This window comes from Pistacia vera, unplaced genomic scaffold (genome assembly GCF_008641045.1).
Source record: "Pistacia vera cultivar Batoury unplaced genomic scaffold, PisVer_v2 Contig522, whole genome shotgun sequence".
In the NCBI taxonomy this organism is placed as follows: Eukaryota; Viridiplantae; Streptophyta; class Magnoliopsida; order Sapindales; family Anacardiaceae; genus Pistacia; species Pistacia vera.
In genome coordinates, this window is record NW_022196360.1 from 56,007 (window position 1) to 70,205 (window position 14,199).

General features: G+C 32.2%; 2 protein-coding genes across 2 annotated transcripts; both read left to right on the plus strand.

Annotated features, from left to right (window-relative positions):
* The first annotated feature begins 667 nt into the window (after positions 1–667).
* On the plus strand, positions 668–2,104 carry LOC116106787 (probable polyamine transporter At3g13620). Its single transcript, XM_031393108.1, has one exon. The coding sequence runs from the start codon at positions 668–670 to the stop codon at positions 2,057–2,059; it is 1,392 nt and encodes a 463-aa protein (XP_031248968.1). The 3' UTR covers positions 2,060–2,104.
* A 5,366-nt stretch (positions 2,105–7,470) lies between these two features.
* Positions 7,471–8,785, plus strand: LOC116106804 (F-box/kelch-repeat protein At2g44130-like). Its single transcript, XM_031393120.1, has one exon. It carries the CDS (start codon positions 7,535–7,537, stop codon positions 8,573–8,575), a length of 1,041 nt encoding a protein of 346 aa, XP_031248980.1. The 5' UTR covers positions 7,471–7,534; the 3' UTR covers positions 8,576–8,785.
* The last annotated feature ends 5,414 nt before the right edge of the window (positions 8,786–14,199 follow it).

A 14,199-nucleotide genomic window follows, 5' to 3' on the forward strand; every position in this document is an offset into this window, starting at 1 on the left:
TTTTTATTTTATTTTTTGGGGGAGTGCTGTGGCATCTGGATGATGTGACAGATGAGGTGGCATCTGTCACGTTAACTGTCATGTTATGTTGTAAGGGGATGTTATAAGGGAGTGTTGTATGAGTGGTGTTACTGTAATTTTATTGATAATAACGTCATGTAGTAGCTTTTTTTAATTTTGGCTATTATTTTATGTCACTGTTCTTTATAAGAGTAATACTATATATATATCATTTTGTATAACATTTTTCATATAATATTATGTGGCAAGATATGATTGGCTAATTTAAAGTTAAAATTAAACTTTCATTCAATCACATCTTACCACATAATATTGTATGAGAAATATTGTATAGAAATAATATATATGTAGTATTATTCTCTTTTATAATCACCCACTTTGAAACCTGGACCGGTCAATCCAATCGGAAACTGGCGACCTCTGCGGTGTGGTTCAGATCATAGGGGAGTTTTGCTGTATTTCAAACCTGTAGAGACTAATTGTAATTTTGCAGGGGTATTTTTCCTGGTTCCCAAACCTGCAGGGATTAATTAGATGTATCTGCTCGACCATTCAACAAAATCTATCAACCTCCTTGGCAACAAAATAATGAAATATCAGCTCAGAACATCCAACAAATTCTCAAACTAACCTAAAACAAGTTAAAATGATACAACAAACAGCCTCACAACATACACATCTTCTTCAACAAAACCAACAACCACCAAAGAAACTACACCTCCTCCCTCTCATCTTCCTCATCTTCTTCGAGGTCGCCGGCGGCCCCTACGGCGAGGAGCAAGCGGTGGGGGCGGCTGGCCCCCTCTTTGCCATCTTGGGCTTCCTTATTTTTCCCTTCATTTGGAGCATTCCTGAGGCCCTAGTAACTGCTGAACTTGCCACAACTTTCCCTGGAAATGGAGGCTATGTCATTTGGGCTCACCGCGCCTTCGGCCCCTTTTGGGGTTCCCTCATGGGGTCCTGGAAATTCCTCAGCGGGGTCATCAACTTGGCCTCATATCCAGTTCTTTGCATAGACTATCTCAAGTTAATTATTCCGGTTATTTCTTCAGGAATTCCTCATTATTTTGCAGTCTTTTTATCTACTTGTGTTTTATCTTTTGTTAATTACACAGGCTTGGCTATTGTGGGTTACACTGCAGTCACTCTAGGAGTTTTTTCGCTTTTACCATTTGTTGTTTTCACCCTTGTTGCAATCCCCAAAATTGACCCTGCAAGATGGATCAGTTTGGGCCAAAGGGGGGTAAAAAAAGATTGGACATTGTTCTTCAATACCCTTTTTTGGAACTTGAATTTTTGGGACAATGCCAGTACTTTAGCCGGTGAAGTTGAGCACCCACAAAGCACTTTCCCAAAAGCACTTTTCTCAGCTGGGTTGCTTACCTGTTTGGCCTATTTGATACCTCTACTTGCGGCCACTGGCGCAGTACCTTTAGACCAAGAAAATTGGGTTGATGGGTATTTCGCCGATTTGGCTGAAATCATTTCAGGAAAATGGTTAAAAAATTTTGTCGAAATTGGGGCTTGTTTGTCAATTATTGGACTTTATGAAGCTCAATTAAGTAGTTGCGCATACCAAATTCTTGGCATGACAAATTTAGGGATTTTGCCACAAGTTTTTGGGGTTAGATCAAGACATTTTGGGACACCATGGGTAGGGATTTTGATCTCAACATTGATAGCTCTTGCAGTGTCTTACATGAACTTTTCAAGCATAATTTCATGTGTAAATTTCTTGTATAGTTTAGGGATGTTGCTTGAATTTGCATCATTTTTATGGCTTAGGAAAAAATTGGCTGAAATTGAGAGGCCATTTAGAGTGCCAATGGCGGTGCCTGGCCTTGTTGTTTTGTGCTTGGTTCCATCTGTGTTTTTGGTTTATGTTATGGCTGTAGCTACTAAAACTGTTTATTTGGTGAGTGCATTGCTCACCCTTTTTGGGATTTTTTGGTACTTCTTCATGAAATTTTGTAAATCAAAGATGTGGTTTGAGTTCAAGAACGTTGAAGAGGAATTTGCTGATGGGGAGTTTGATTAAGATTTTTCTTTTTAGCTATTAGATTGGTGTTGTATTCATTTTTAGGCACTCTAATGATGTAAATCTGTTCTTTGTATATACGTTCGGAAATGGAATATTTTTTAGACAGATTAAATACAAGAAAGTTCCATTTTTTTGTGTTTATAAGATTTTGACTTGAACCGGATTTTGATCCAGTGTACCAGCCCACTTTGATTGAGCTGTCTGTGAATTGTTAATGTTATGCCCAATGTGGTGGCTCATATTGTAGAAGTTAATGAAACCCAAAAGGAAAGGGGCTTATATTTATGTGCGACAATTTTTCGTCTTGGTAAATTGATTTTATTGTATTCCTTCAATGTCTAAATATTTTTTTTTTTTTTGTAACCAAGGTGTCTGGGCCAGTTTACGGTACCTAAATTAATCTTTGGAGGAAAATAGTGCAGCAACCCACCGACATGACACCCCACTTAAATTGTAGGTGTACAAATGGAGAATCGAACCTAAGATCATACGTCTATTTATATTATTTTCAATTCACCCTAACCATTTGGGTTACTCACAAATGGGTTCCTCTTCAAATCCTATCCATAATTTCTAATCAAATCAAATTCCAAGAGAAATTTAGAACTAAGAAACAATTATTTTTCATTTGGGCAAATCAATTGGCAATGGGTAAGTGTTTAAAATGATTATTTTCATCCCATTGATTGATACATCATCCATAGCTTCAAAATATTTTTAATCTTAAAAACATAATTTACAACTTATTCTAAAATTTGGGACATCTTAAAAGATTACATGACAATTTTAATAATTATAAGTTTGAAAATATATATTTAAAGAAAAATATTATTGAGACTTCAAAGAAAGATTTAGCAGGGGTTAATAACACCACTTGGACAAAAAAGGAAACTTGTGGAATGAAAGATTGAAACAGCAACACATATAAAAATAAAAATTCGGAATAATTACACTTATATTTCTAAATTTATTGTCTAAAAGTTATTAAATGACAATCTTACCCAGAACTGAAACCCTTAGAACAATTCCAGTTTATTAACACCTTAGATGGTCTCCTTCCACAAGATCGTCACTTCAAGGACACATGTATGGTTGGTAATAAAGTGATATTTAATTTTAAATTTTATATTTGAAAAGTAAAAAATCTATTCTAATTTACATACATGCATATTAAGGCAATTAAAATGTGAAGTAAACAACAAGCTTAATTATTTTCAATATATTTATGTCAGTAGCGTAATTTGAACTTTGAGGGCCCAACCTATTTTCAAGGTTTTAACTTTTTATATCAATAAATCTTTCGGCTCCGTTTGGTTCGCATAATAGTAAGTTTTTCAAAAAAGTTAATTTTATTTCACCTATTTTGAATATAGTTTTCTAAATTATTCAATTTCCTTTAATCCCCCTAAATTTATTAATTTAATTAACAACCCCCAAAAAAATGTTAAAAATTGACAAAAACAGCCCAGTAACCCAAATTTACTAGATTCCGACCATTACTGTCGAAAACTGATCGGAATCTGGTGTAATAACACACTACCAACTAAATCTGGTCGGTAGTACACCGATCTAGCATTTTTCGATCAGATCCACATTGGATCTGGTTGAAAAAGGCCAGATCTACGGACGGCCAGATCTTAGGCTGTAGATAGTCGTCAATAATAAACATAAGGGTATTTACGTTAATTTTTAAAATTCTACATCGTAATACTCACCCAATTTAACTTTTTTCAAAAAATTATTCTAAAAACTATCCAATAGTGAACCAAACAGAGCCTTTTTTAATTGTTTTATTCATTCCAACGCTCAAATCAGCAGTATATATATATATTTTTTCTGTATATTTTTTAGTCAAAATTTGTTCTAATTTATATGGGTTGGTTCTTATTTAAAATGTGTTCTAATTGAATTTATTGTTTCATTTATTGTTTCTTAAACTTTTTCCAAGGATATTGTTTTTCTTGCTTTTGAATTATTTAAAATCACATGTAAAAGAGTTCAAAATGTCTTTGTATTCAAAGGAAAAAACAAGCCGCCTTAATGACAAGGTGAAAAATATTAGAATGTGTATATTAATTCACCTTGTGAAATGCACTCTTCGCTTTACAGCTGTGGAAACTCACTTTAATGTTCCAGTTGTTTCACTCTAAGTTAAAGTCCAATCCACTCTACTTTTAGAGTAAATTTTTTTCTAATTTTTTAATTTCACTTCTTATTTTTATAAAGTTAAAATAACTTATACACATCTATTATTCATTTTAAAAAATATTATATTATATTTTTTCATAAAATATAATTAATTTATTTGTTTGGTAGTTTACAAAATTTTAATATTTTATTTCTAACACTATTTTGGAGTACGATTAAAAAAATAAAAAAATAAAAAAAAAACCTTTAATGCTCAAGTGGAGCCACTCTGGCGACTGGCACTAGAGTTTGATAAGAGTAAAGACAAGAAAGTTGTAGAAAGATAAAAATAGAACAAAAATTGATGAAAGTTTTTATCTAGTAAACCAATCTTTTTTTTATAAAAAAAAAAAAAAAAAGGGTATTTTAGGCCCCCGTTTGATATAAAATTTAAACATAATTTTTTGTTTTTGATAAACAAGAAAAACAACAAATGTTTTAAAAATGTGTCCGGTAAAAATTAGTGGAATTGTTTAAAAAACAATTTTCGAATACAATCCTAAAATTAAGTATAAAATTACAAAAACAATTAAAAATCGTTTTCATTTTCAAACATTAAAAATACTAAGAAACAACTTAAAATTTTGAGTTGTATTAAGTTTTTGAAAATTATTTTTAAATCACACATCAAATAGAACTTCCCCCTTCTTTTTAAATCACATAAAAATAGAAATTAAAGTTCAAAATTTGAAATTTAAAAATTAAAGTTAGGAATAGGATAACAAGATATTTATTTTAGAATAAAATAAGTAATATATAATATCAAATCTTATTTATAATATGTGTGTTTATAGAAATAAGGTAGCAAAAATAATTAATTCATTTGGGCGGTGGAGATTTGTTGTTTGATATAAAGCTTGCATTTATTTAATAGGGTTGGTTGAATTTGGTATGGATTTGCAATGCCCGCATTTAATATCTCTCGTTATCAAATTTAGTAGTTTTTATTTTAATATTCAAAATTCAATTCATTTTGATTTAAAAATAAGTGATAAACAACTCCTAAAATTACACTATATAACATCCTACAATTTTTAGAGATTGACAACTAAAATCAAAAATCAAAATTAGGCAAAAGCCGTTAATTTATAATTTTTATATTGAAAATCTCGAAACATCTATATCAAAAAAAAAAAAAAAGTGCATAGCCCTAATTTAGAGCTTTTGTGTATATATATTCAAAAGCCCTAAAATTTAAGAACTAGATATTTACCTTTAATCCGCATGTTAAAAACTTTAGAATATCCACATTTGAAAATTTTCTTAAATCTTTTAATTCAAAAATGGATAAACACACAAAATTTGTGGAGCCGAAAAACAAGTATTAAAAAATGGAGGGTGATTAAATCAAAAGAATTCCAGATCACATGCAATGAACTTGCTTTCATATCAATAATGTGGGCCAGAAGACCCATTATCATCTTTCATTTTCATATCTATTTGGGTTTAAATTTAATTTATTTTAAAATGAAGTTAATTATTGTCAAATTGTAATTATCTTAATATTATTTTTATTGTTAATTAGACAGCACTTTATCACAAACATGGCCAATCCAATCATCCCAAGACAAAATTTGATGACTTTGTATCAGTATCAAATCCACTTTAATCAAATTATATGCTTATCTATGTGTTACATGAGTTACTAATATATTCAAAGAATTTCACATCAATGGTCACCTAACTCGTATTCTTTACCAATGTCTTTTTAATAAATGTTATTCACATTTTACGTCCAAGCAGACACATATTCATGCGGGTTACACCCAAATTAGATAATATTTATTTCATAAAACCTAAGCTTCTTTAACCGAGAGATGTCAACCCAAAATTTAGTCGTAGATCTGGTCGGAAACAGAAAAATTGGTGCATGATCAGCCAAATTTGACTAGTCTTGCATTATTTTGATTACGGTAGCCGATGGTTGTTGTTGGGAGACAATGATAGTCTTAGGTGAATTAATTTTTAGATTAGAATGAGTGAGAAGTAATTATTTTTAGTTGAATAGAATTAGAAAAATGTTTTAAGTTTAATAATAGAATAATAAAAAAACAAGTCTCATCTACTTTTTATTTTGAGACAAAAAATTCTATTTTAATTGGATTAATTTTCTGAATAAATTAATTTAATAAATAAATAATCATATATTCTATTTTTTAATCCAAATAAAACAACATAATAATGATTAAAAAAGTGTAATAAAGAGGGCACAGACTTGGAATTGGAAAAGGAAATACTTTACATGTTAAGGTGGAGATAAATTAAGTCTCAATCAGAACAAAAATACTTTATCCACTTATCCACCACGTGTCAGTTCACTGTAGACTTCGATCAATCCATTTTATCAACCACGTGTTGTTCGGAATCCACCCGATTAATCAGAATCATCCAAACTGGACCACGTGTTCATGGACCCACTTAAGGATCAGGAACTCATGCCACGTAATCAATCCTTATCCGTCCTTCTAACTACCAATCAAATTTTCTAATAATATCTCTCCGCGGTTGTACCAAACCAAAATTTATGCCGCAAATTAAGAAGGCAAACTTCCATATTTTTATAATTTAATTTTAATATCAGTAATTTTGATCTAATTTTAATATATACAGATTTCGATGTTGGTTACCAAAAAATTATAAAAAATAGATTCGTTATAACAATTAACACTTAACCATCTTAGTTAATAACCACCTCTTACAATATTATTCTATATTAACAGAAAATTAACTTTTTTCTTTTATAATAATATGATAAATCAATAAACCCAATTTAAAAACATCTATCAAATATCTTATAAAATAATTGATGACAATATAAATATAATTAATAATCTTTTTGTTTTATATACAATACTACACACATGAGTAAAATCGATAATAACATGAACTCAGTAATATTGTTCAACGATTTCAATAATTTTATAGTGACTGATACTCTAAAAAGTCTGACAACATAATTAAATTGATATTTGATGGATAATGATATTAATGATCTGTTATGAACTCTTAATCCGAATAATAAAGATTTTTTGTTTTTATAAAAGAATAGTAAATAATATTGTACAGAGCTTAATAAAATTGTAATTAATTTATTGCATGTAAAAAACCTAGTACACCTGGCAGAATCCTTCTACCGGTTTCGAAGGTTTCTGTTATCTAACTGCTTTCTATAAATAGCGACCTTAAACTTCAAAACCTTTCAGACAAAAACAAAAACAAAAACAAAAACAAAATCAAAAAACATAAACTAGATCTTCACACTTAACTTCACTTTACTTCAACAAAATGGAAGCTTCCGAGTTCACTGAGTTAATCCCCTCTCTTCCCCACGAACTCGGCCTCGACTGCCTCACTCGCCTCCCCTACCTCTCCCACGGCGTCGCCTCCGGTGTCTGCCGCCGCTGGCGCCAGTTGCTTCTCTGCAGAGAGTTCTATCACCACAGGAAGCAATCCGGGCACACCCATCAATTGGCTTGCTTGGTTCAAGCTCTCAGCGGTGGGAAAATTTCCGATGATGGGCCGAAACCGGGTGAGTCGCTGAGTTACGGTCTTACCGTGTGTGACCCGGTGGGTCGAGTATGGAGCCGGATTGACCCGGTGCCCGAGTACCCGAATGGTTTGCCCTTGTTTTGTCAGTTGGCAGGCTGCGAAGGGAAGCTTGTGGTCATGGGCGGGTGGGATCCGGTGAGTTATGACCCTGTTTGTGATGTGTTTGTATATGAATTCGCCATGCAGAGATGGAGAAAAGGCAAGGATATGCCCATGAAAATGTCCTTCTTCGCCGTCGGATCCCATTCGGGCCGGGTTTATGTGGCGGGCGGCCACGACGAAAACAAGAACGCATTGCGAACCGGGTGGGTCTACGACTTGAGACTCGATGAGTGGACCGAGTTGCCGCAGTTGAGTCAAGAGCGAGATGAGTGTGAAGGGGTGGTGATAGGGGACGGGTTTTGGGTAGTAAGCGGGTATGGAACTGAGAATCAAGGTGCTTTTGACGGAAGTGCGGACGTATACAATTTCGGGTTGGATCAATGGAGGCGGGTTGACGGGGTTTGGGAACCGGGTCGGTGCCCGAGATCCAACGTTGGTGTGGGCAAAGAAGGAAAACTGGTAAATTGGTCTGAACTAGACCCAGCGATCCGGGCGGGATCGTGTGGGATCATGTTGGGTAATATGGTAGTGGTAACCGGGTCGGAGTATCAAGGAGCTCCACATGGGTTTTATAGAGTGGAAATGGGGTTAGGGGGAAGTGGTAAATTGGAGAAGATGAATGTGGGTGATGAGTTTGGTGGGTTTGTTCAATCTGGTTGTTGTGTAGAAATCTAAAGCATGGAGATGGAATTAAGATTCCAATTGAAGGTATAATCTTGTCGCAGATGTTATAATATACAGTTTCAATTTTGTGTAAAATTTTGGAGTTGTAGAGTTACAGTATGTACTATAAAACTTAAGGGGATTGAGGTTTGTGCAATAGAAGTTGATTTTGTATGAAAGATGTTACATGTTTTGCATAATTGAGGCTAGAGTTTTTCTTTTGCTTTTGGCTTTTACCAGTAACGAAAAACAGAAACACTTAAAGATCAATAAGTAGTAAGACTGTTGGGCAGTTTACACTTCTTTCTAAATTTATAGCTTCCATTTTTAATATTATAAATGAAAGTTCATACGTGCATCGAATCATAATTTTCATAACAAGAGTTAATTTATGCATGCACGAATTGATTCTCTTGTCTCTAATATTTTGTCTCTAAAATCCCAAAAATTAACTGATCATACGTGAACTAACTAGTCGTATTGAAGTTTAGATTTTAAATTTCATAAAATGCTTTTTAATCATGTTGTTGTCCAACAATCTCCATCATGGATGGAAAAGCCGAGGATTTGAAACTAAAAAGCTAACAAAATCGCTAATAAAGCATATAAATCTTACTTTTTGAAATAAACGGGAGATTTTCGAGACTACTCTCTCACGTTTTGCTAATCATCAGACTTATGGCACTTTTCCGGGAAATAGTAAAAAACCACCCCTAAACCCTAGCGCCATCATATTAGGTTAAGTTGCAAGTTGAAATTTACATAAAACTACTATTTTATCCACGCTGAAATTGTGTTTGCTATTCCAGTAATTCAAACCTAACACTTTTAAGAATTTAATTCAAAACTCTAACCAAAGTAATGCTAGGTTTACAACACAATTCACAATCTTCTTTCACAACCCTTAAGTGATAGCTTGCAATTAGACAGACGTGACTCATTTGTGAGCTGACCAATTGCGAGGGTTGTGAGAGAATATTGTGAAATTAGGTTGTAAATCTAACATTACTGATATCAATAATATTTTATACAACTTGTAAATTAACTTAATTGAATTTTTATAAAAAAAAAAAAAAAATGAACTTGTAAGTTAACAGAATTGGATGATGTTAGGGTTCAGGCGTAGTTTTTGACTATTTCCCATTAAAGTGACATAAGTTTGATTATTAGCAAAAAGTGAGGGGTAGGTTCTGAAAATCTCCTGAAGAGAAATCAATCTGGTAGAGGAAAGGTTAGACAGGAGACAAGAAAAGAAATAAAGTAAAAGTAAAAGTAAAAGTTGATTGTTTTTGTTTTCTAACTTTGGGTCCCCTACTTATCCAAAGCCTTTTAAGTTCGAGGGCTGTGAATTGTTTATTGGTTCATGTTATCATAGTACTACTTGATTATGATATTAACAATCTAGTTATAATATTGAATATTATGAAACATCTATGTTATGTTACATATAAAGATTATCTTAGTTTCTAATTGGTAGAATTTTTACCAACTTATATGAAACTAACATCTATCCATAAGAAAGAGGGTAATTATTTTATTCTATTAATATTAATTATATTATAGTTTTTGCCTTACTATGAGAGGATTATGAAGAATCCACCTCTAAAGCATCTCCTCAATCGGTAAACATGGAGTAACTTGAACGTATCTAAATAGTAAAAGCATCTTCAAATGACTCTTTATATGACTTAAATTCTTTATCTTTAAAATATAAATTAAAGAGTGAGTTTGACTCTCTACGTCTAGAGAGTCAAATTTCACTCTCTATTATAATTTTAATTAATAAACTACAATTTTCTATGCATTTTATTTATTATTTTTCTCTCCCATTAAGTCTATTTCTTGAAAATAAAGAGTATCTTCATTAAATTTAAAGAGTCTATTGGATTTAAATAAAAATTGTGTTCTTTATATTTAAAAATTAATGAAAATACTATTTATTTATAAGAAAGATACCCTTCAAAATAAAGAGCACCATTGGAGATGTTCTAAGAGTATTTGAAAGTGAGAGTTCTCGTATTTTGACTTTCTCACAATCTCTTTTATCGCTACGAATATTCCATTCCTATAGGAGTGAAGAAGTTTGATAATGACAAATAAAAGATACTAGTATGTAGTAGTTATTGAAATTAAAGTAATAAAATCCTAATAAATTAGGAGTAATCATCCTTAGGTCTTAGTAACTATCGATAATATGACTATGAACATTTCAAAATTGAGTAATACTATACATACAACATTTCTCATTGAACATTGTATAGCAAAATATGATTGACTGATTTTAAATTAAAATTAAACTTTCACCCAATCATCTTTTGCCATATAACGTTGTATGTGTAGAATTATTCTTCAAAACTATTGTTGTGTGTGATTTTTCCACCAAGCTCACTCTACCGCGAGGATGTAGCTCGACCTAGGGTCAGTCCGACTCTACCGGTTGTCCGACCTAGCATAAGCTTATCAACATATAGCTCGTCCTAGCACAAGCTAGTTGCGAACAACCTGAATGATTATTCAATCAATTCCCAAATAACTTCAGATCTCAGATATTGTTGGAATGACTAGATCAACATCAATCTCTACGCAATCAAAACACCCAATCGCGAGAATATCGGAATTGCAGTTCAGATAAATTGTAATCCCTTTATTTTCACTATTTCCTTTGTACAAACCTTGTATATAAACCCCCTCAAATGATGAAAAATGAGTTACGCCATTCCCATCGAATTCTCATTGTAAGCTCTCATAGCAAATGTAAAAAACAGTGGACGTAGGCTCAAGAGTTTACCTCGCTGAACCACTTTAAAAATTTTCATTGCCATTTACTTTATTGCATTCAATACTTGCTTATCACTGATTATCCGTAATCACGCACACATTTATTTTAGTCCCACCAAGGTCGATCGGAATTCACTAGTTGGTGTATATTTCTGTATCAACAATTATATTGGTTAAAAACATAATATTTAATTTTTCTAGTATGTTTGGATTCCCTTTCATTTAATACAACTTTTCATCGAAAAATTATTGGATATAAAGTTAGTAATATTGTCTATATTATCTTATAATATATGTCGTATGATTAACGATGACATAAGGATTTCAAATTTATTGGAGTTATATTGGCACTTTATTTAAGTTAATTATATTTTAATTTAACTTTTTTATTGGTCGTGCGTCATGCCCTTCCATCAACTAAAAACACTATTATAAAAAATATGGGTTAAAGTATAGACCCTTAAAGTATGATATAATAGCAAAAAAAAATTTAGTTTGGCTCACATTTGGGAATACTATTATTAATATTCCCAATAAAGTTAAACAGTAAAATTGCAAAAACTCACAATATTATTCAACTTTTTGTAAACCCTTTAAATTTGTTAATTTAATTAAATACCCATAAATATTTTTTTAGAAATTACAAAAAAACCTCAGCAACCTACATTTACTAGATTCCGGCCACCATCGTCGGACGATGGCCAGAATCTGGTATAATGGCGCACTACCGGCTGAATCTGGCGGGTAATGTGCCGATCTAGCCTTTTTCAGCCAGATCCACCGTGGATCTGGTCGGAAAAGGCCATATCGGCGCACGACCGGCAAGATCCAGTCGGTCATGCGCTGATACGACGACTCCAGCCACCCTCCGGCGGTGGTGGTCGACTGTCCATATTTAATGGGTGGGTTGGGGGTGTTTTTATTAACTTTTAATGTTTTATTATAGGGGTGTTTAGTAAATAAACAAACATAAGGGGGTGTTTAGAAACAAACAAACATAGGGGATATTTTTATTTATTTCCAAATCATACATCGTAATGCCTGCCCAATTCAATTTTTTTTAACTTTTTTTCCAAAAACTTTTCTAAAAAGTGTAAAAAAGTAAACCAAACGAAGCCTAACTAAAATTATAAATATACCCCTACCGATAAAAATTGTTTGTGAATAATTAACATTTACATTGGTATAGGGCCGTTTAGATCGTGAGTATATAAGATAATGGGGGTAATCTTCGTTCATTTTGCAACATTCCGATGTTTGGTTTGCAAGTAATAAAATATTACGGTAATCTTTTATTGCAAATAGTGTTTACTGTTGGTAATATGGAGGGTAATTTATTACCTTGCTGGGGTGTGTTATTAAAATATTATCGAGGTAATCTGATTTTTCTACCCATTTTGCCCTTAATTAAAAACCATTTCGAACATAATTTTCCTCAAATGTCTACCAAATAATAATTATCCAGCCCCGTTACATTTGAGAAACTAGCTAAAACACCTCAGCCACAAAAAAGTTTAAAAGTTAACAAAATACCCCCAGCCACTTAAGACCACCGTCGGCCGTGACTCATCACCGCTGGTCGTCGGCGTCAGTTACTGTGATGGTGCACAACTAGCGGGATCTGGCCGGTAAGGCCTTTTCCGTCCATGGATCTATGATCTATGGCTGGAAACGGCTAGATTTGACGTTTCTATGGCCGTTTCACGATCACATTTTTGGCCGTGAAATGGCCATAGATCTGGCTATTTTCCAACCATGGATTTGTGATCCATGACCATTTCCGGCTTTGCTGACGCACGACCGGTCATATATGGCTAGTTGTGTGCTATTTTGAAGAATGCCAGTGACAGCCTACGGTGGTGGCTGGCTGCCGGCAGTGGCTTGAGGTGGGTGGGGGTGATTTTGCTATAAATTAAAGTTTTATATGGTTGAGGTGTTTCAGCAAAATTTCAAATGTAGGAAGTTAAAAGAAATTATTCAAAAAATAATAATAAAAATATTAATATTTAAAAAAGAGGGTAATTTAGTAATTTACATAACATACCCACTAATTTATCCTCTCAATCAAACATATTATTCATTAATTTATTCGAACTAACCAAACACATTTTCTAAATATTCACAATAATCTTCAAAATAATTTTTCTTTCCATTAATATAATATTCTTTTATAATAAAATATTATATAATTCAAACGCTCTCTATATGTTAATAAATATTACCAAATTTCCCTGTTATTGTTTATTTTAACACTTAGAACTAAACGGTAGGAAAATTTCTGTTATTTTTAAAACTTCAAGGAAAAATTTCATTTTATCTTATCTTAGAGGGATTAATGTCACTAACCCAAAGATTATCATTATTTAACTAACATTTTCTAAGAAGAGTTACTATTAATTAGATGACACTTTTTTTAAAAACAACAGAAACAAGGACGTGAATTTTGTTTCTATTAGGAAACAGATGCATTTATTGATAAAAAGTATAAAAAATAATAATTGTCGGTTTATTGATAGAAAAGCATCCGTTGATTGATAAAAATGATATTTGTGTTTTTGTCCTCTAGGTTTTTTTTTTTTTTTTTTTTTAATTTTCCTCCAATTAGTAATAACCCTTTTTAAAATTCAAAGAAAAAGTATGTAAAATATTATAAGAACAGCTGCAAATGCAAATGACTCTTTATATGACTCAAAATTTTTTATTATAAAAAATCTATTCACAAAAATAAGAGTCCAACAAACTTTTATCTTTTAAATATAAATTAAAGAGTGGATTTGACTCTCCACATCTAGAGAGTCAAATCTTACTCTCTATCATAATTTTCATAAATAAACTATAAGTTTTTACGTATTTTATTT